Source organism: Lissotriton helveticus, chromosome 8 (genome assembly GCF_964261635.1).
Source record: "Lissotriton helveticus chromosome 8, aLisHel1.1, whole genome shotgun sequence".
Lineage (NCBI taxonomy): Eukaryota > Metazoa > Chordata > Amphibia > Caudata > Salamandridae > Lissotriton > Lissotriton helveticus.
The window spans coordinates 212235569-212250594 of record NC_136069.1 but is presented as its reverse complement, the minus strand read 5'-3'; the positions used below and the strand labels follow the sequence as shown (position 1 = coordinate 212250594).

Below are 15026 nucleotides of genomic sequence, written 5' to 3'. Positions count from 1 at the left end.
TAATTCTTAATTGGCAAATCGTTCTCACTTAGGCATGTAGCCTTTAAAATTTTAATAAAGAGCTTCGTCTTATTTTCTGTCTAAGGCTTAATGCAATACCTCATTTTTTGTCAAATAAAAGCAACTAGCAGACATTATTTTTTTTTCAGAGCAGAGATACAAATTTATCATTTCTGCAGAGCATTTACCATGATGTTGGGACTTTCAAAGAAACCCTTTTTTCATATTTTCCTTTGGAATTAGGTTCTTTAATATATTGAGAACAAATGCTTGTTGCAATGGTACTTATTTCATCAACCTTAAATAGATGAAGGTCTCAGTAGGTCCAGCTAAAGTTAAAACCTTCCACCCTGATATTAAACTCAAACCTCTGCACCGGGCACATTGGCTCACTGAGCCATTTGAAAGCAAACCAAAATGGGAACAACCTGCAAATTTGTATTATACCTAAATGTATGCATTTACTGAAGCCTAAAGCACTTTAAAGCTATTGTAAATGGCAAAAATGCCCACATTTTCCCCAAATTCGACTTTGATATTTGGGGCACTTAAAAATAAATATCCTATAATTGTGATACATATTAATCATCCTCAGAATGTTCTTTACAAATTGCCAAGATTGGACATTAGACATATCTCATGCAAATCCTGAGAAAAATGAGTTTTTCACGCCTGCGCCTAGTGAAATTCTATATGCTAATGTCCTCATTATGCAGTATAACATAACTTAAATTAAATTATAATGCTAGGAGGTCACAGTATAAGTATTAAGCTTCACGAATAGTAAAAAACTAATTTTGTAGCACTTATTTTTAATAATTATTTTGCTTAATTAATAATTATTTTTAATAAACCCAATCATTTTTGATAATTCCACATATTAAGGTTCTGCAATTCCTCGAATCTGACTTTATTTTCTTTTTTTTTGCTCTGTGCCACGTAGGCCTGCAAAGGTAGCCTGGCAAACAAGGTGGCCTGGCCTCCCCAGTTCATGTACACATTAACTAGGTTTACTCTGAATTGAACTGTAAGAAACTGACCTCTTCACCTGAAACTGACCTCGCAAAGCCAATTTCCCTGATTGATCTTTATCTGAGATTGCCAATCAATGTTCAGGACATCGTTAACTTTTTAGTTTCCTTGTACATGCCTTATCTTGTTCAGCATCTGTTACTGTTTCTTTTTTTTAAAATGTTTCTTCATTACATAGGTTATTTATTATTTAGCAACAGAACCAAGAATATGCTTACAGAAATGCTTAAAGAGAGGAAAACCCTTAATTGAAATGTCTTCCTATAATACAAAATAATGAACTTTATGTTTGTAACCTTTTTAAAACAACATTCTGAAATGCAAAGTTTCACCCGTGTAACTGAGGGCAAAGTCCTGGCTTGAGTAAATATTCCTGTCTATTTAGCTTGTCTTTCAGTGTTTGTAACATGAGCACGGTGGCTGTCTATTTAAAACTAAAACTAAGACATTTCAAGTTTCAAAATGCGTGTGCAATACAGCAAAATCCAATGAATTCAGATGATGTGTTTGCCTGTTAATATCTAATACAATGTATGTAAGTAGAAAATGCTATAAGTTTATTTTTCTACATAACACAAAATTTTCGTTTTTGAGGCTTTTTTGATTCCTAGCGAATGTGAATTTAAATTTTAGTTTTTAAGCATTTAGACATTTTGCTTAATAGACTGAAAACATCAAGAAAAACCACAAACAGACATTGAGCTCATTTCAGACATAAACAGAAAGGGGTCAAACACTCAGGACACACAATACGGCGCGCTTTAGCCATTTATTTCGTGAATAGCGCCATCGCTATTCACTTATAGAAATTGTACTAATGGGAAAACCACATAGACATTTAAACACACATTTAACCCACATATCAATACTCAGGACAGAAACAAAGGACAGCCCACAGACTGTACTTAAACCAAACCATTTGTAAATACTAGTTGTTAGTCATATTTACAAGAAACGTTTCTCAATTGTGTTCCAAAAGACTGCAAAAGCAGCCCAACAGACTAATGTATGTCCAAGAAGCGAAAATACACTCAATTCACTAGCTTTGAATGGCAGAACACCAAAAATCGCTCTGCATATCTTCATTCATAAAATTGCACAGAACAAAGGATCCTTGTATGTATTATGTCCATATTTTAATGCCCTGGGGATACAGAATCACCAAGGAAGAAATATGTTTGTATACCTAAACCTATTTAGGTATTCCTTCTAGGAGAGCCAGCTAATTAATTTCACATCACACTATGGTACCGCCAAGAAAAAGCAACCCATTCTACGATGTGAGCTTTGAAAACAGGCATGCCAAAAATACTGCAGAATATACAAGTATTATAATCAAAGTAGTGCTTAATGTACTTTTCATACGTACACCGTTCAACAAAACCATATAGAGAAAAATCTCCTCCTTACCTGTCTACACAAATTGCAATTCGCATATCAAATCCATATCCAAAGTTGGCCAACACAAATTCCAAAATTCCAAAGCTACAGTAAGCGTTACTAAACTACCTTACTCTTACCAATCAAAAGGTTGTCCAAATTCTAACTGCCAAGTTCTAAATGACCTAACGGTCCTTTTTTTTTAGAATACTCACGCCAAAAAGGTTCTCAGTCAGGAGTGACATCATGTGGAGGATCAAAATCAGGAAGATCAGAAATATACTGGGCTGCAGAGACAGACAGAGAATCCCCAGAATCCCTGTGCACAGAGTACTTTCCTTAGAAGAGTCCTGTCCTGTCCTCCTCAGTAGATTTCAGTCTCCTGACAAGATCACTCCTTCAGAAAGTCACTTCTCTGATGAAGCCCACGTTGGCCGCGCCATTTGAAGAACTGTAATCTTCATTCTCAGGGGTCTCACTAATACAAAGAACTTGGCACAGAAGCTGAAATATGAAAAGACATCTTTATTAAATTTAATTAAGTGAGACTACATCACACAGGAGCCTTAGCAACTGAATGAGGCAGTCTAAAGAGTACAGAACACAGAGGCCTTTTATATGCTTAGGGTTACAAACTCAGCACAAAAGTAAGGGGCAGTCCTAGCTTTTGCAAGCATGCAAAATACCTAATATGGACATACAAGATCTGCAAAATATTAGCCAATAGGAAAACATTCAAAACAAGGCATCATGTAACCAGAACGTCCCCCTTAAGTGTGTTTCTGCCCAACCCATAAGTCAATCAATTACAGCACCTATAGGTCAATCAGTAATGGCAGGACATGTCTGTATGCAGTTAGGCCATCTGGTGTCTGAGATTGGTTTTCAAAACAAGGACAGAGGGGGTTTTCAACACGTTGCATTTCAAAGGGCAGAGATACTTCATGAATAGAGCAGCCTGTGTAAAGGCAACACAAAATGACGACAAATGTAAGATGGAGTCAAAATTAAAGAACCTCAGTGATGCTGGACGTACTCCAGCTCTGAGCTTGAGTAATGTACTATTGTTTTGGGTGCTATTTTGAAGTTTAGAAATGCAGTTTTTGAATATCAGTGGGCTCACTCTTTTGTGGGTGGGTGCATGTCCCTCCCTAAACCATTGCCTATTCCTCCGGAAACCCCTTACATGTAGTAGTAAGTATGCCTCTTTTTTTCAGCCACTTCCACTGGTCCCTCTCAAATGTACCTCTTAGTAGTAAACTTACATGTGTAAGGATCACCCCAGAGAAAAGATAGGAGAGGTGGAGGTGGAGATTTACACTCATAGGTTTGTGAATAGCATTTTGTAGTACTTTGGTAGTACTACTAAACGTACTACAAAACACAGTTTGTGAACAGGCACCACGTTGATAAAGAGATGGGGGCACACTGAGGCATGTTTGAGAGTCAGATAGTAATAGCAGGAAAAAGAGTATTACATGTTGACCTATTTTACAAGATCAATGTCCCTTGACAGCAAGGGTCTCCAACAGGCGGATCACGAGCTACCAGTATCTCGCAGGCTGCCACTAAGTAGTTTGCACATGATAATTGCCAGTCAGCAGGCTTGATAATATACAGCTGCCCTAGGATAAGGCAAATATTTGAAACACTGGACCTGTTTCTGTGAGGGCTTGAAAGCTGACAGTGCAGGACATCTTTTTCTCTTTTCTTTCTTGCCTATCCTTCCTTCCCCTTCTTTCTTCCTTGCTTTTATTTCCTCATCTCATGTCTCAATTTATTTTATCTCTTCATGATTTCTGTTTTCTCTTTTCGTCCTATCTTTTACACAACTTCCTTTTTCACCCACGTATTTCTTTTTTCTGTTTTTGTTGTAATTACTTTTCAATATCCTTCTTTCTTTTTTCTTCCTGCTTTTATTTTATTTTTAATATATTGTATCTATTTTGTTCTTTTTTCTCATATTTACTTCTACGTTTCTCCAGTCTCTTCATTATCCCCTTCCTTGTTTCTTCCTTTTTTCTCCTCTTTCATTTTCTTTATTTTTCCTCTTTATCTATGCTTCTTTGTTTTGTCTCTCTAATTCTTTCTTCACCCTTCTTTCGCTCAAACATTCTTTCCTTGGTTGTTTCATTCTTTTTTCTGGCTTTTTCCTTTTACCCCTTGTTGTTCCTGCTTTCCCTCTTTTTTAATTTCACTTCCTTTCTTTTAACCTATCTCTGTATTTTTCTACTTGCTTCTTTCTGGGCTGTTTTATCTTTTTCTTCCCTTCGCTTCCACTTTTCGTTTAGTCTTATATTCTTTCTCTGTCTTCATCATTCCTCCATTCTTTCTCTTATATTTGTGTTTTGTTGTATTTACTTATTGCACCTTTCCATCTCATTTACTCCTTTCTTCCTCCACTACATTCCCTTTCTCTCGTTGTCTCTCCTTATTTCTGATCCTGTTTCCCCTACTCTTTCCTTCCCTTTCTTTCCCTCACTTTCCCTTGCCTTATTTTCAATTCTTTTCTCATTCTAGTTTTCTTTCTATTGCTTTCTTTCTTTTCTCTTTCTTTATTGGGCTGTTACCTTTTATATTTTCTTCTTAATTTTTATGTCTTCCTTCGTCTCCTTTGTGTCTTTTGCCCTTTTTCTGTTTAAAAAAAATATTTTCCTTTCTTTCGCTGGTTTTTTTTGTTGTCTTTCTTGCTATGCCTTTCTCTGCTTGCTTGTTTCTTACTTTTTTCTTTTGTTTCTCTTTTGCCTTTTTTCTCTCATTCATTCAATCTTTCCTTTCTCAGTCTATCTCTTCCTCATTTCTCTCACTCTCCTTTCTCCTCTTATGTTCTCTGTCTCTTTTTTCTCTCTAGTCCCCTCTATTTCTCCCTTTCTCCTTTTTTGTTGTCTCAAGAGCAAAGGGACAAAACTGATCTGTAGGGACCCCACATGTAAACCTTTTGCCATACAGCTCTTGTACCACTAATACTATGTGCTCACTGTAACAGGGCTGGGTACTCAAGAGACCGTATTCAAGTTATTTGGCTTCTGTGTACATTTACTGAATCCTTTATTCGGCAGTAGCTCACAATGATCTTCAATCATCATAACTGGCTCTTACTATAGGAAATGGTGGAGACCCCCTTGATCTAAAGTGTTCCCTGAATCCTAGCTGGTTTCTCACCAGCTTTACAGTGTGCTTTAATATGGACTTTTGCACTGTTCTGCCCTACGTCCTAAAATATTCTTTGAAGGGGACTCTTAATAACACCAGTGTGCTCTTTAAAATTCTATCACGTTTTTGATCACCACTTCATTAGTGCTCATGTTTTGGAAATGTCCTTGAGAGGGAACGCTCTTGTAAATGATAAGGTGGAGAGATAATTTTCTGACCTCGAGCTCCATAGTTCCCGGAGGAAACAGGAAGCAGCGTAAGTAGCAACAGACATACATGATTTTCAGTGTCCTCGGATCACATCTACCCTCAAGAAGGTGGTCTCCAAGCCTGAAACCCGCAACCACGGGGCCTTGTTTCCTCACCCCCACCTGGTTATGTGCTACCCTGCCACCCAGCTAGCAGGGTGGCACATACCATTAAAGTGGTGGGGAAATCTCCCTACAAAAATATCATAGTCAGAAGGAAGACAGGATTTATTCACACTCAATGGAGAAGGTTTCCTTTGCACACCTCATGAGCAGCAGTGACCACATTTCCTACACCAGCATGAAGAGCAGATGGTATAGCTATCTCCACACTACATCTGTAGCTTGCAGTAAGAAAAGTGTTCTTCACGTAGTGAGTGGACATTATGGTGAGCGACCTCTGCAAATAGCATGAGTAGTAGTCGGACATTATTTAAGTAAATACTTCTGCAATGCAAGGAGAAATTTCACAAGGACAGAAATGATGTCTGACTGAACTTTAGATATATAAATATGCATGGATCCTAGCCATTGGCCTGGATGAAGGGCCACTGATGTTTTTTTTAAAACAATCTTCATTGGACATTTATAGCAGCACAATTTAAATCTAAAGTAACTAATTGGAATCCATTGGTTATGCAAAGGGTTTGCTTTTTACTGCAAAATTATTTTAACTTTCAACTGATTCTTTCTTCTTCAGCATCAAAGATCAAGAAGTACAATGTTTTCCAAGTTTTACATAGGTGTCTAACTCTCAGCAGGTGATTCTTCCGTTGCTTAAAAACGATCTTTATGAAGTGATTCAGTCAACCATTGATGGCAGACTCAACAACTACACACCAGCATGGCTGGAAAAGAAAGTTGCCCTCACTGCATTCATGGCAAGCCATGGGTATCCTTTCCGCTATTCAAAGGGACTGGAAATTAAAGGTAAGCTGTTGCTCTTGCAAAATGCATAGATTTATGCATATATAAGTCACTGTTATGAGGACATAATGCCTTTGATGTACATATCTCAGTCCACAAGTTGTGTCACTTTCAATAAGTTTCTACAGGTACACCATAACGTCAGCAGTCTTCACAAGCAGATCCAGTTAAATAGCCAAATGCTCATTCTACCCGGAGCAATGCTCTTCCCTAGCCCAGCCTATGCTTACCTAAGCAAACCAACTGTACCCTGCCCCCAACCCTCACTCTATGGAGATCAGACACATCACACATTCTCACAAGATGACAGGTGTAAAAGACAAGCATCATCAAATGGCAGAACATTATGTTTTGTAACTTTCTTCTGAGTAACAAAGAACAATAAAGATCAAACAAAACAGAACCAGTGGAATACACCCATATAACAAAATCATGCTCAACACAATTCAATCTATCATTATTATTATTATTTAGGAGTATTATGTAGTGCGAACTTGACCCGAAGGTATCAGAGCGCTTTACGTGAGCACCAGTTGCGTTACAGACCGACACATTAATTTGTTCAGGCACGGGAAGATTAAGTGATTTGCCCCAAATCACTTTATGTGGAGCGTCCCTACCGAGATCCGAACCCGGTTCCCCAGCTTTATTTATTATTTTTTATTATTTTAAGCTTTTATAACGCGCTCTGTTACTAAAAAAATAGTATCCTGGTTTGAGGTCAACCGCTCTAGCCATTATGCCACAAATCATATATCACACACAACTACTTGGAATTGAATGGAATTCATAAAGCAGTAAAAGCACACTAAACCCAATGGTGTCAAAGCGCTAGAGCAGGTAAGGAAGCAACTGCAGAAACCAAGGAACTACACTCACTGAAATGGAAAAAGCCAGGCTTAAGTTGCTTACGGAACACCAAGAAAGAATCCAGCGACGCAATATGTATGGGCAAAGTGTTCTATAGTTTGGTCGCAGCAACCGAAAAGGAGCGGCCACCTCACTGGCTTTGCGGAATCTAGGGACAATCACTTTCCTGAGCAAATACATAACATATACTTAAATACATGAAACAATTGTTAATAATGAGCTCTTTAGAAATGGCGCTGCTGGACGATTGACTCAGGCAATGGAGCAAGTGTTGATTTAAGTCATAACTGGTAGAAATTACTGGGTGCAGACTCACAGGGCAGAACACAGCATCTAGTTAGGTGAGTTGTACTCATATCATGGAAGCACAGCAGTGGAACACAAAAGGTAGGGCACTAGGCTGTAGGGAGCACATAAAGTTTCAATTTCACCTATCTGCTCTAATGTGATAGCCTTCTAGATCGCATGCTTGTTAGCTCTCAGTTTCCAAGCCAGGGTCTCCGGTGTTCTAAAGCCCTCTTTATTCTACAAATAGATATTATATTATGGTTCCTGAGAATGTGAGTAAGCTCTCCGCACAGAATGCAGCAGGCACTGCGATACATGGCATCACTGATTTCCACAGATCGAGGACTCACAGAAACGTAAGAAACTCGCCTGTCAGTAAAGGAAAGACAAGGCATCCTGGAGTCCATCAACGTAAGATACAATACTTAGCAAATGTGCCTCTTCCAATGTGGTTCAACAACTTCTTTTGCCACTGGCAAGAGTGTGTCAGCAAGGGTGTATGGACACTCGCCAACTATGCACGATTTCAACCTCAACAATCCTTTGACCAGACTCGATCTATAAACAGGGTTCTCACACAAGAAACCTTTTAAAGGCCTTGTTCGACTAGAATAGAATGGAGTTTCATCAACATGTGTTTAGGCGTAAATGAGACCTAATCCATCAAGGGACACGTTCCAGATCCACTGTATCGCGGATTGCAGAGTCACAGAGGGCCTTCCTTAGATGATCCTGGGTGAATTGTTTTAGTTAAACTCTGAACTTGTGACTAGGAGTGCTCTGAACATAGATGTTTGCACCTTCATTGAAATACTTGTTTGACAGCTGGGGCATGCCTTGGAGGTACAGTAAAAAGCTCAACGTCCCTCAATGGAGGCGCAGCAGAATTACTAACACAGCAACACAGACTGGTGCAAAGGGTAAACCTGGAATTTACATTCAAGAGCAAATTTTGGAATTCGCTGTTTAAAATGACAACTGAGGATTAGCCCATTTAACCATGTTTTAGGGGTCAGAGCACAAACATAGGTGACAGGACAGAAGTACCTCAGTGTGCACAATTAAAAAACCTGCAATATCAATCAGTACAAAATTAGGATGATCATGCAAAAAAGAGGGATCTTCTCACACTGCCCATCTTCATCAGCCTGTTAAAGGAAGTGGGATGTCCCAGGGCAGGCCTGTTACTCTCTCTACATTGCCTTTTGCACTTATGGTTGCTCAACCCCAGCATCCAAAGCCTCACATTGAGGTTTGCCAACATTTAGCATATCCCATTAAATACTATGTAGAGAGTTTATTCCACAGTGGCTGTGGTGCATTATATATAACTATTATTATTGCTCCACCATTTTTTTCATATATCTAAACACTGGCCTCTAGAGATCTGAAGTTAACTTTGTCCTCCTTCTAGATGTAACATTTGCAATGTGTTACACTCCTGATTTCAAATTCACTTTTTCTGTTTCCATGGATGCACTGACAGCAACCGTTCTTCCTTGTATCTAGGTTCTGCTTGCACTTTTTCTCAGTTAGAATTGCCACAATTTGCTAGGTGTGTGGAAGTATATATTTGTAGCATGTGTTGGCTGTAGATACATATGCTTAGCCAATTGCTGCCATCTAGGGTTGGGCTCAGATGTTTATAATTTGTTTTTCTTTGAAGAAGTCCTTTGAGTCAAGATGTATGGTGACTCCTCATATAGTCTGTATTGCGCATGGTCATCGACTCATTGGTTAGATTGTTTTTTCTGCCATCGGGTTCAGACTTTAAACTAGGAGCTCCGGGACTAAAGCTCCAATTAATGCCACAAGGCCGTTCCAGTGCTCCGGTTCATCACCCTTCAATGGAAAACTCGATGACGACTAATACCTGCTGGTTTTCCATAAATAGTTTTGATCCGCCCGCCCGCCCAGGCTCAGGCCCGGGTCGACTTCAATTTCATTTTTATGCCACAATCTTCCTCTACTCAATGACTCAGAGGGATGGAAAATACGCCTTTAAGTTTCTGCCCCAAGTGCCATGCCAAACACTTCAGGCAGGATCAGCACTCCATCTGTAACTGCTGCCGATCCCCGTATCATGACAAGGTGTCATGTGAGGTATGCCTGGCCTTTCAATCCAGGAAGACTCTTCAGCAACACAGGTAGCAACATTGGGGCCACTACACCATGCAGGTGTACCAAACCATGTATGTGCCCACTATCTTTGGGAAGCAGTCTGTAGAGAGGGGGTAGACTTCAGGAAGCCAAGGCACAGGATTTGGCGATGGACATCCTCATCCTGCTATCCAGCAGTGGTGAAGACTCTGACTCCGAGCCAGATCCGTCCACATCAGAAGAGCATATGAGTACACCGGCAAAAACCATACTGAGCCCCACACAACCACCTAAAGTGGCTCATGAAACCCAACTTCACTTGAACCATGGTGGTAGCCGAAAGCAGCCAAAGAAGCAGACACACGTCCCTCTGCCTACAAAACATTGAATAAGCGTAGAAAAATCAAAGACTTTAACAGTTGCCTCGGTGCCAAAAAAGTCAACTTTGGCGCCCACAAAGCACCACCAGGCATGGGAACCGAAACTTCAATTTCCGGACGACAGCTTCAGTGCCGAAAAAAGATCAGCAGCTGGGGAGCTCATTGGCATCGAAAATCCTGTTGGTGCTGAAAATGACATTGGCATCGAAAATGCCAAAGACAGTGTCAGTGCCCAAACAGCGGCCAGTGGAGCCCATTCTCAAAAAACTCCAAGGCAAACTTGATGAAAGAAAAAAAACTTTATTCATTAACCCAGACACTAGCATGGTAGCGGCAACACCAACACTACCAGCAACAGACACACTTCCTAAAAGGAAGAAAACATTCAAGGAAGAGATCATGGGCCAGATTCCTCCAGAGCTCCAAGGAAAAAGCGTAAAGATAGGGGAACTACCTCTATTCTTTTTCCTCCACCACCACTACCTCCAGCTCCTTCCACATCTAAATCTCCTCCTCCTCCTCCAACTCTTCTTCCTCTAATGCCACCATCTGAAATATCAACAGTTCATATACAGTCACCTGAGCACCTTCTTCAGTGCACCCACATGCATCACCCACACCGTCATCAATGGGTTATATTAACATAAGAGATAATATTACACCCTATGATGCGCCATATTTTCCAAACCCACTGTCCATGATCCATGGAATCAATATGATATAGACCCTGTGGATGACACTGATCCCGACCTATAGCCTTCTAAACCCTATATTCCAGATGCAACAACAACCTACCATGAGGTACTTAGTCGGGCTGTGCATTATCGTAAAGTCAATAAATCAATCAATCAATCAATCAATCTATCAATCAGCATTTGTAGAGAGCAGCACTGTCACCTCTAGGGGTATCTGCATACTGAGGGCGTTGTGTCTCTGTCGAAAAGCCACATCTTGAGTTTCTTTCTGAAGTCCACCAGGGAGGGTGATGTTTGGAGGTGGAGGGGCAGGTCATTTCCAGGTCTTGGTAGTGATATAGGAGAAGGAGTGGCCCCCGTTGCGGCTGCGATGGATGCAAAGGGTGCATGTGGGGGAGAGCGAGGTGGAGCGCAGGTGCTTAGTGGACAAGTGGAAGGTCAGTCAATGGTTGATTTAGGATGGTCCTTGTTTCTGTAGGGATTTGTATGCATGTGAGGATCTTAAACTGGCATCTCTTCTGGATAGGTAGTCAGTGGAGGTTTCTGAGGTGGGGGGATGATTCGGGTCCATTTGGGGAGGTCCAGGATGAGGCTGGCTGCAGTGTTCTGTATGGTCTTGAGTCTTTTGAGGAGCCGGTGGAAAATCTGGTGTAGGGAGTGGTGCCGTAGTCAAGACAGCTGATGACGAGGGCCTGCATGACAGTCTTTCCGGTGTTGATTGGATCCATCTGAAGATTCTGCAGAGCTTGTGAATGATCTGGAAGCAGGAGGAGGCGACTGCGTTGACTTGTCATTTCATGGTCAGTTGTCTGTTGAGGATGATGCTGAGGTTGCGTGCGAGGTCTGTCGGTGTGGGTGTAGGTCTGAGTTCCGCTGGCTACCAGCTCTGGTTCCACGCAAAGGTGTTCTTCTGTTTTGTTGGAGTTGAATTTGAGGCAGCTGTCTATCATCCATTTGGCTACGTCGGTCACAGCATTGCGGAAGTTGGTTCTGGCGTTGGCATGATTCTCGGTGGGCAAGATGATAAGTTGAGTGTCATCAGCATAGGAGATTATGTTGAGTCCATGGGATATGATGACGTAGGCGAGGGGGTCATGGAGATGTTGAACAGGGTGGGCATAAGGGATGATCCTTGGGGTACGCCACCTATGATGTTCTTCAGTGCGGAGGTGAAGGGAGGCAGAGAGATGCTCTGTGTGCAACCAGAAAGGATAGAGGCGATCCACCTGAGGACGTTCTATGTATGCGAGTGATGTGAAGTCTGTAGATGAGGGTGTCGAACGCAGGAGGATGATTAGGGCCACAGTTTCTTTATGATCGCGGGGGTTTCTGATGTCATCCGGGGCGGCAATCAGCACGATCTCAGAATCAGATTGTGAGGTGTCTATTATGGTTTAGTTTAGGTATTTGGTGGGCTGTTGGTTGATGGTTTTCTCAAGTACATTGGCTTTTTAGGGGAGCAGGGAGATCGGTCTGTAATATTTGAGGTAGCTGGGGTTGGAAGTGGGCTTCTTTAGTAAATGTCTGAGATGGAGGTGTTGAAAATGCTGTTTAGTTCCATGCTGATTGGGTTGGCTCCAAGGTTTAAGAGGTGGCGGGGGCAGGGGTTGCTGGGTGCCCCGAAGTAGATGGATGACATGATTGTTGTGGTGGTCTGAGTGGTGAGCAGAGACCAGGTGGTTATCAGTTGAGGTTGTCGAGGCTTAGGGTGGTGGATTGGAGGTCGAAGTTGTTGTAGATGGGGGCAATCTTACTGTGGAAGTAGTCTGAGAGGGTGTTGCAGAGTTTTCTGGGAGGGGTAGATTGTGCTCCCTGTGGCTGCCGGGTTGGAGAATTCCTTGACAATTTTGACGAGTTTCTTGGTGTGGTTGTCCGTGGTTTCAATGCAGTCGGTGATGGCTGCTCTTTTGGCTCCCTTGATGCGCAGGTAGTAATCGCCGAGGGCTGCTTTGTGAGAGGCTCCGTCGGAGGGGTCCTTGGTGATTCGCCATCGCTCTGGGGTGTACCGACCGGCTTGTTTTGAGGTTTTGATGGTTTTTGCTGGTGTCACTGGGGTGACTCAGTCGGCACATTTGTTGATCCAGGCAGAGAAGTTCTGGACTACCTGGTCAAGATCTGCTGAAGTTTTAGGTTGTGTGAGCTGAGGGTTTGAGTCCATTTTCTCCAGCTGTGGTAGGTTGTGTTCTGGTGCTTGGCAATGGTATGTTGGGCATCGGAGATGGTAACATGGATGAAGGTGTGGTTGGCCCAGGTGAGTTCTGTGACGTGGGTGAATTTGATTCTGTCGCTGGAGGTAAAGATGGCATAGAGTGTGTGTCTGGCTTTGTGCGTGGGTTCGGTGACTAGTTGAGTGAGGCCAATGCTGTTGGCGTTCTCCAGGAGGGAGGTAGAGTTGGTGTTGTTGAGGTCGTTGGCGTGAAAATTGAGATTGCCTAGCAGGACATAGTGGAGGGAGTCGATGGCAAGGGAGGCGATGAGGTTGGAGATGGTATAGCAGAAGGCTAATCCAGGTCCCGGGGGTCTGTAAACGAGGTTGCCTCTGATCGTGGTCCTAGCATCAGTTTGTAATCGGAAGTTGAGGTGTTCCATGAGAAGTGTTGGGTCACTGTCGTGACAGTGCATCCAATGGTTTCTCTGTAGATGATGGCGATGCCCCCACCGTGTTCGTTAGTGCAGTCTTGGTGTATGAGCTTATAGTCTTCAGGGGTGGCAGCAAGGATGTCGGGGTTCAAGGAGGGGCATCTCAGATTTCTGTGGTGTGTTTGCAGAGGGAGCGGGCTTTAAGCAGGATGCACCGGACTGGTTCTTGGTTATTAGTAGTCTTTTAAGAGGGAGCGGTGCAGGGTGCAGTGCTGGTGGGAGGTCCTGTGTCGCAAGAGAAGCAGCAGTGGCGGCAGGTGAAGGGTCCTTTGGTTGACCGTGGGGAGAACGTGAAGCAGCTACTGTTGTGATGTCCGGCTCCAGGACCAGGACTTCTTGGTGTCATAGTGGCTGATGGAGAAAGGACTGGGGTCATGGCGCTGCATGCGGTGGCGTGCCAGCGTCATGCCTATGTGTGCGGTCGCTCAGCAGCCTCCATAAGTAGTACTTGAAGGCGAAAGGGGCAGTCAAGGAGGCAGAAAGGCAGGAAGGCGGAAAATGGTGTTTAAAACGGCGGATAAAACACCAACCAAAATGTTCACAGAAACAAATTGAGCCAAATGAATACAAAATAAAATTAGAACCCCAGGAGTGAGTACTAAATCACTACGCAATAATTAGAAAAGTGGATCTTCACACATTGCAGACGAGGATGCTTAAGTCCACAGAAGAAATACTTAAGCAGCCAGCCAAGTCCAGGTTAATAACACCAAGAATAGACCAAAAATACAAGCCATGTCCCTCAGATCCTACATATATCAAGGGTTAAATTCCCCCTGATTCTTTGGAAGTTCACACTGCCAGAAAAAGGGCCAATCCCCAAGGTACTGGAGATGCTCCTCCAACAGACAAAGAGAGCACGAAATATGATGCAGCAGGAAAACTTGTTGCAGCACAAGCAGCCAATCACCTCCGTATAGCTAATTCTGTAGGATTTCTTTCCCACTGTAATAGAGGCCAGTGGGACGAGATGAAAGAGCTACTTCAACATCTTGCTGAACAATATCGCCTAAAAGAGGCTCTGTTGTTGGAGGAAAGGAACAGCATTTCAAATTCCACCATACAATGTGCACTAGATTCAACCAATGCAAGTGCAAGGGAGGTCAATACAAGTATTATTATTAGGCGCCATGTGTGGCTTAGGGTTTCTGGTTTTAAGCTTGATGTCCAACAACATTTACAAGTGGATGAGATGTTAGAGAAAAAAAATACAGACACCGTCAAAGTCATGGGTGCATTAGACACATTTCAGCACTGCGGTTCCTTTCGGAGAGGACAATATAGAGGTCCATCAAGGCCGTGTACATCTACAG

The 15026-nt window shown here is 42.3% G+C and overlaps 1 protein-coding gene across 1 annotated transcript in view; it reads left to right on the top strand.

The window, feature by feature from the left end:
- LOC144773723 (trifunctional purine biosynthetic protein adenosine-3-like) overlaps window positions 1–15026 on the top strand; it is a 219052-nt gene that overhangs the window by 79229 nt on the left and 124797 nt on the right. Inside the window, 1 exon segment of the mRNA XM_078658864.1 lies at window positions 6575–6743. Coding sequence (XP_078514990.1) covers window positions 6575–6743 — 169 coding nt within the window.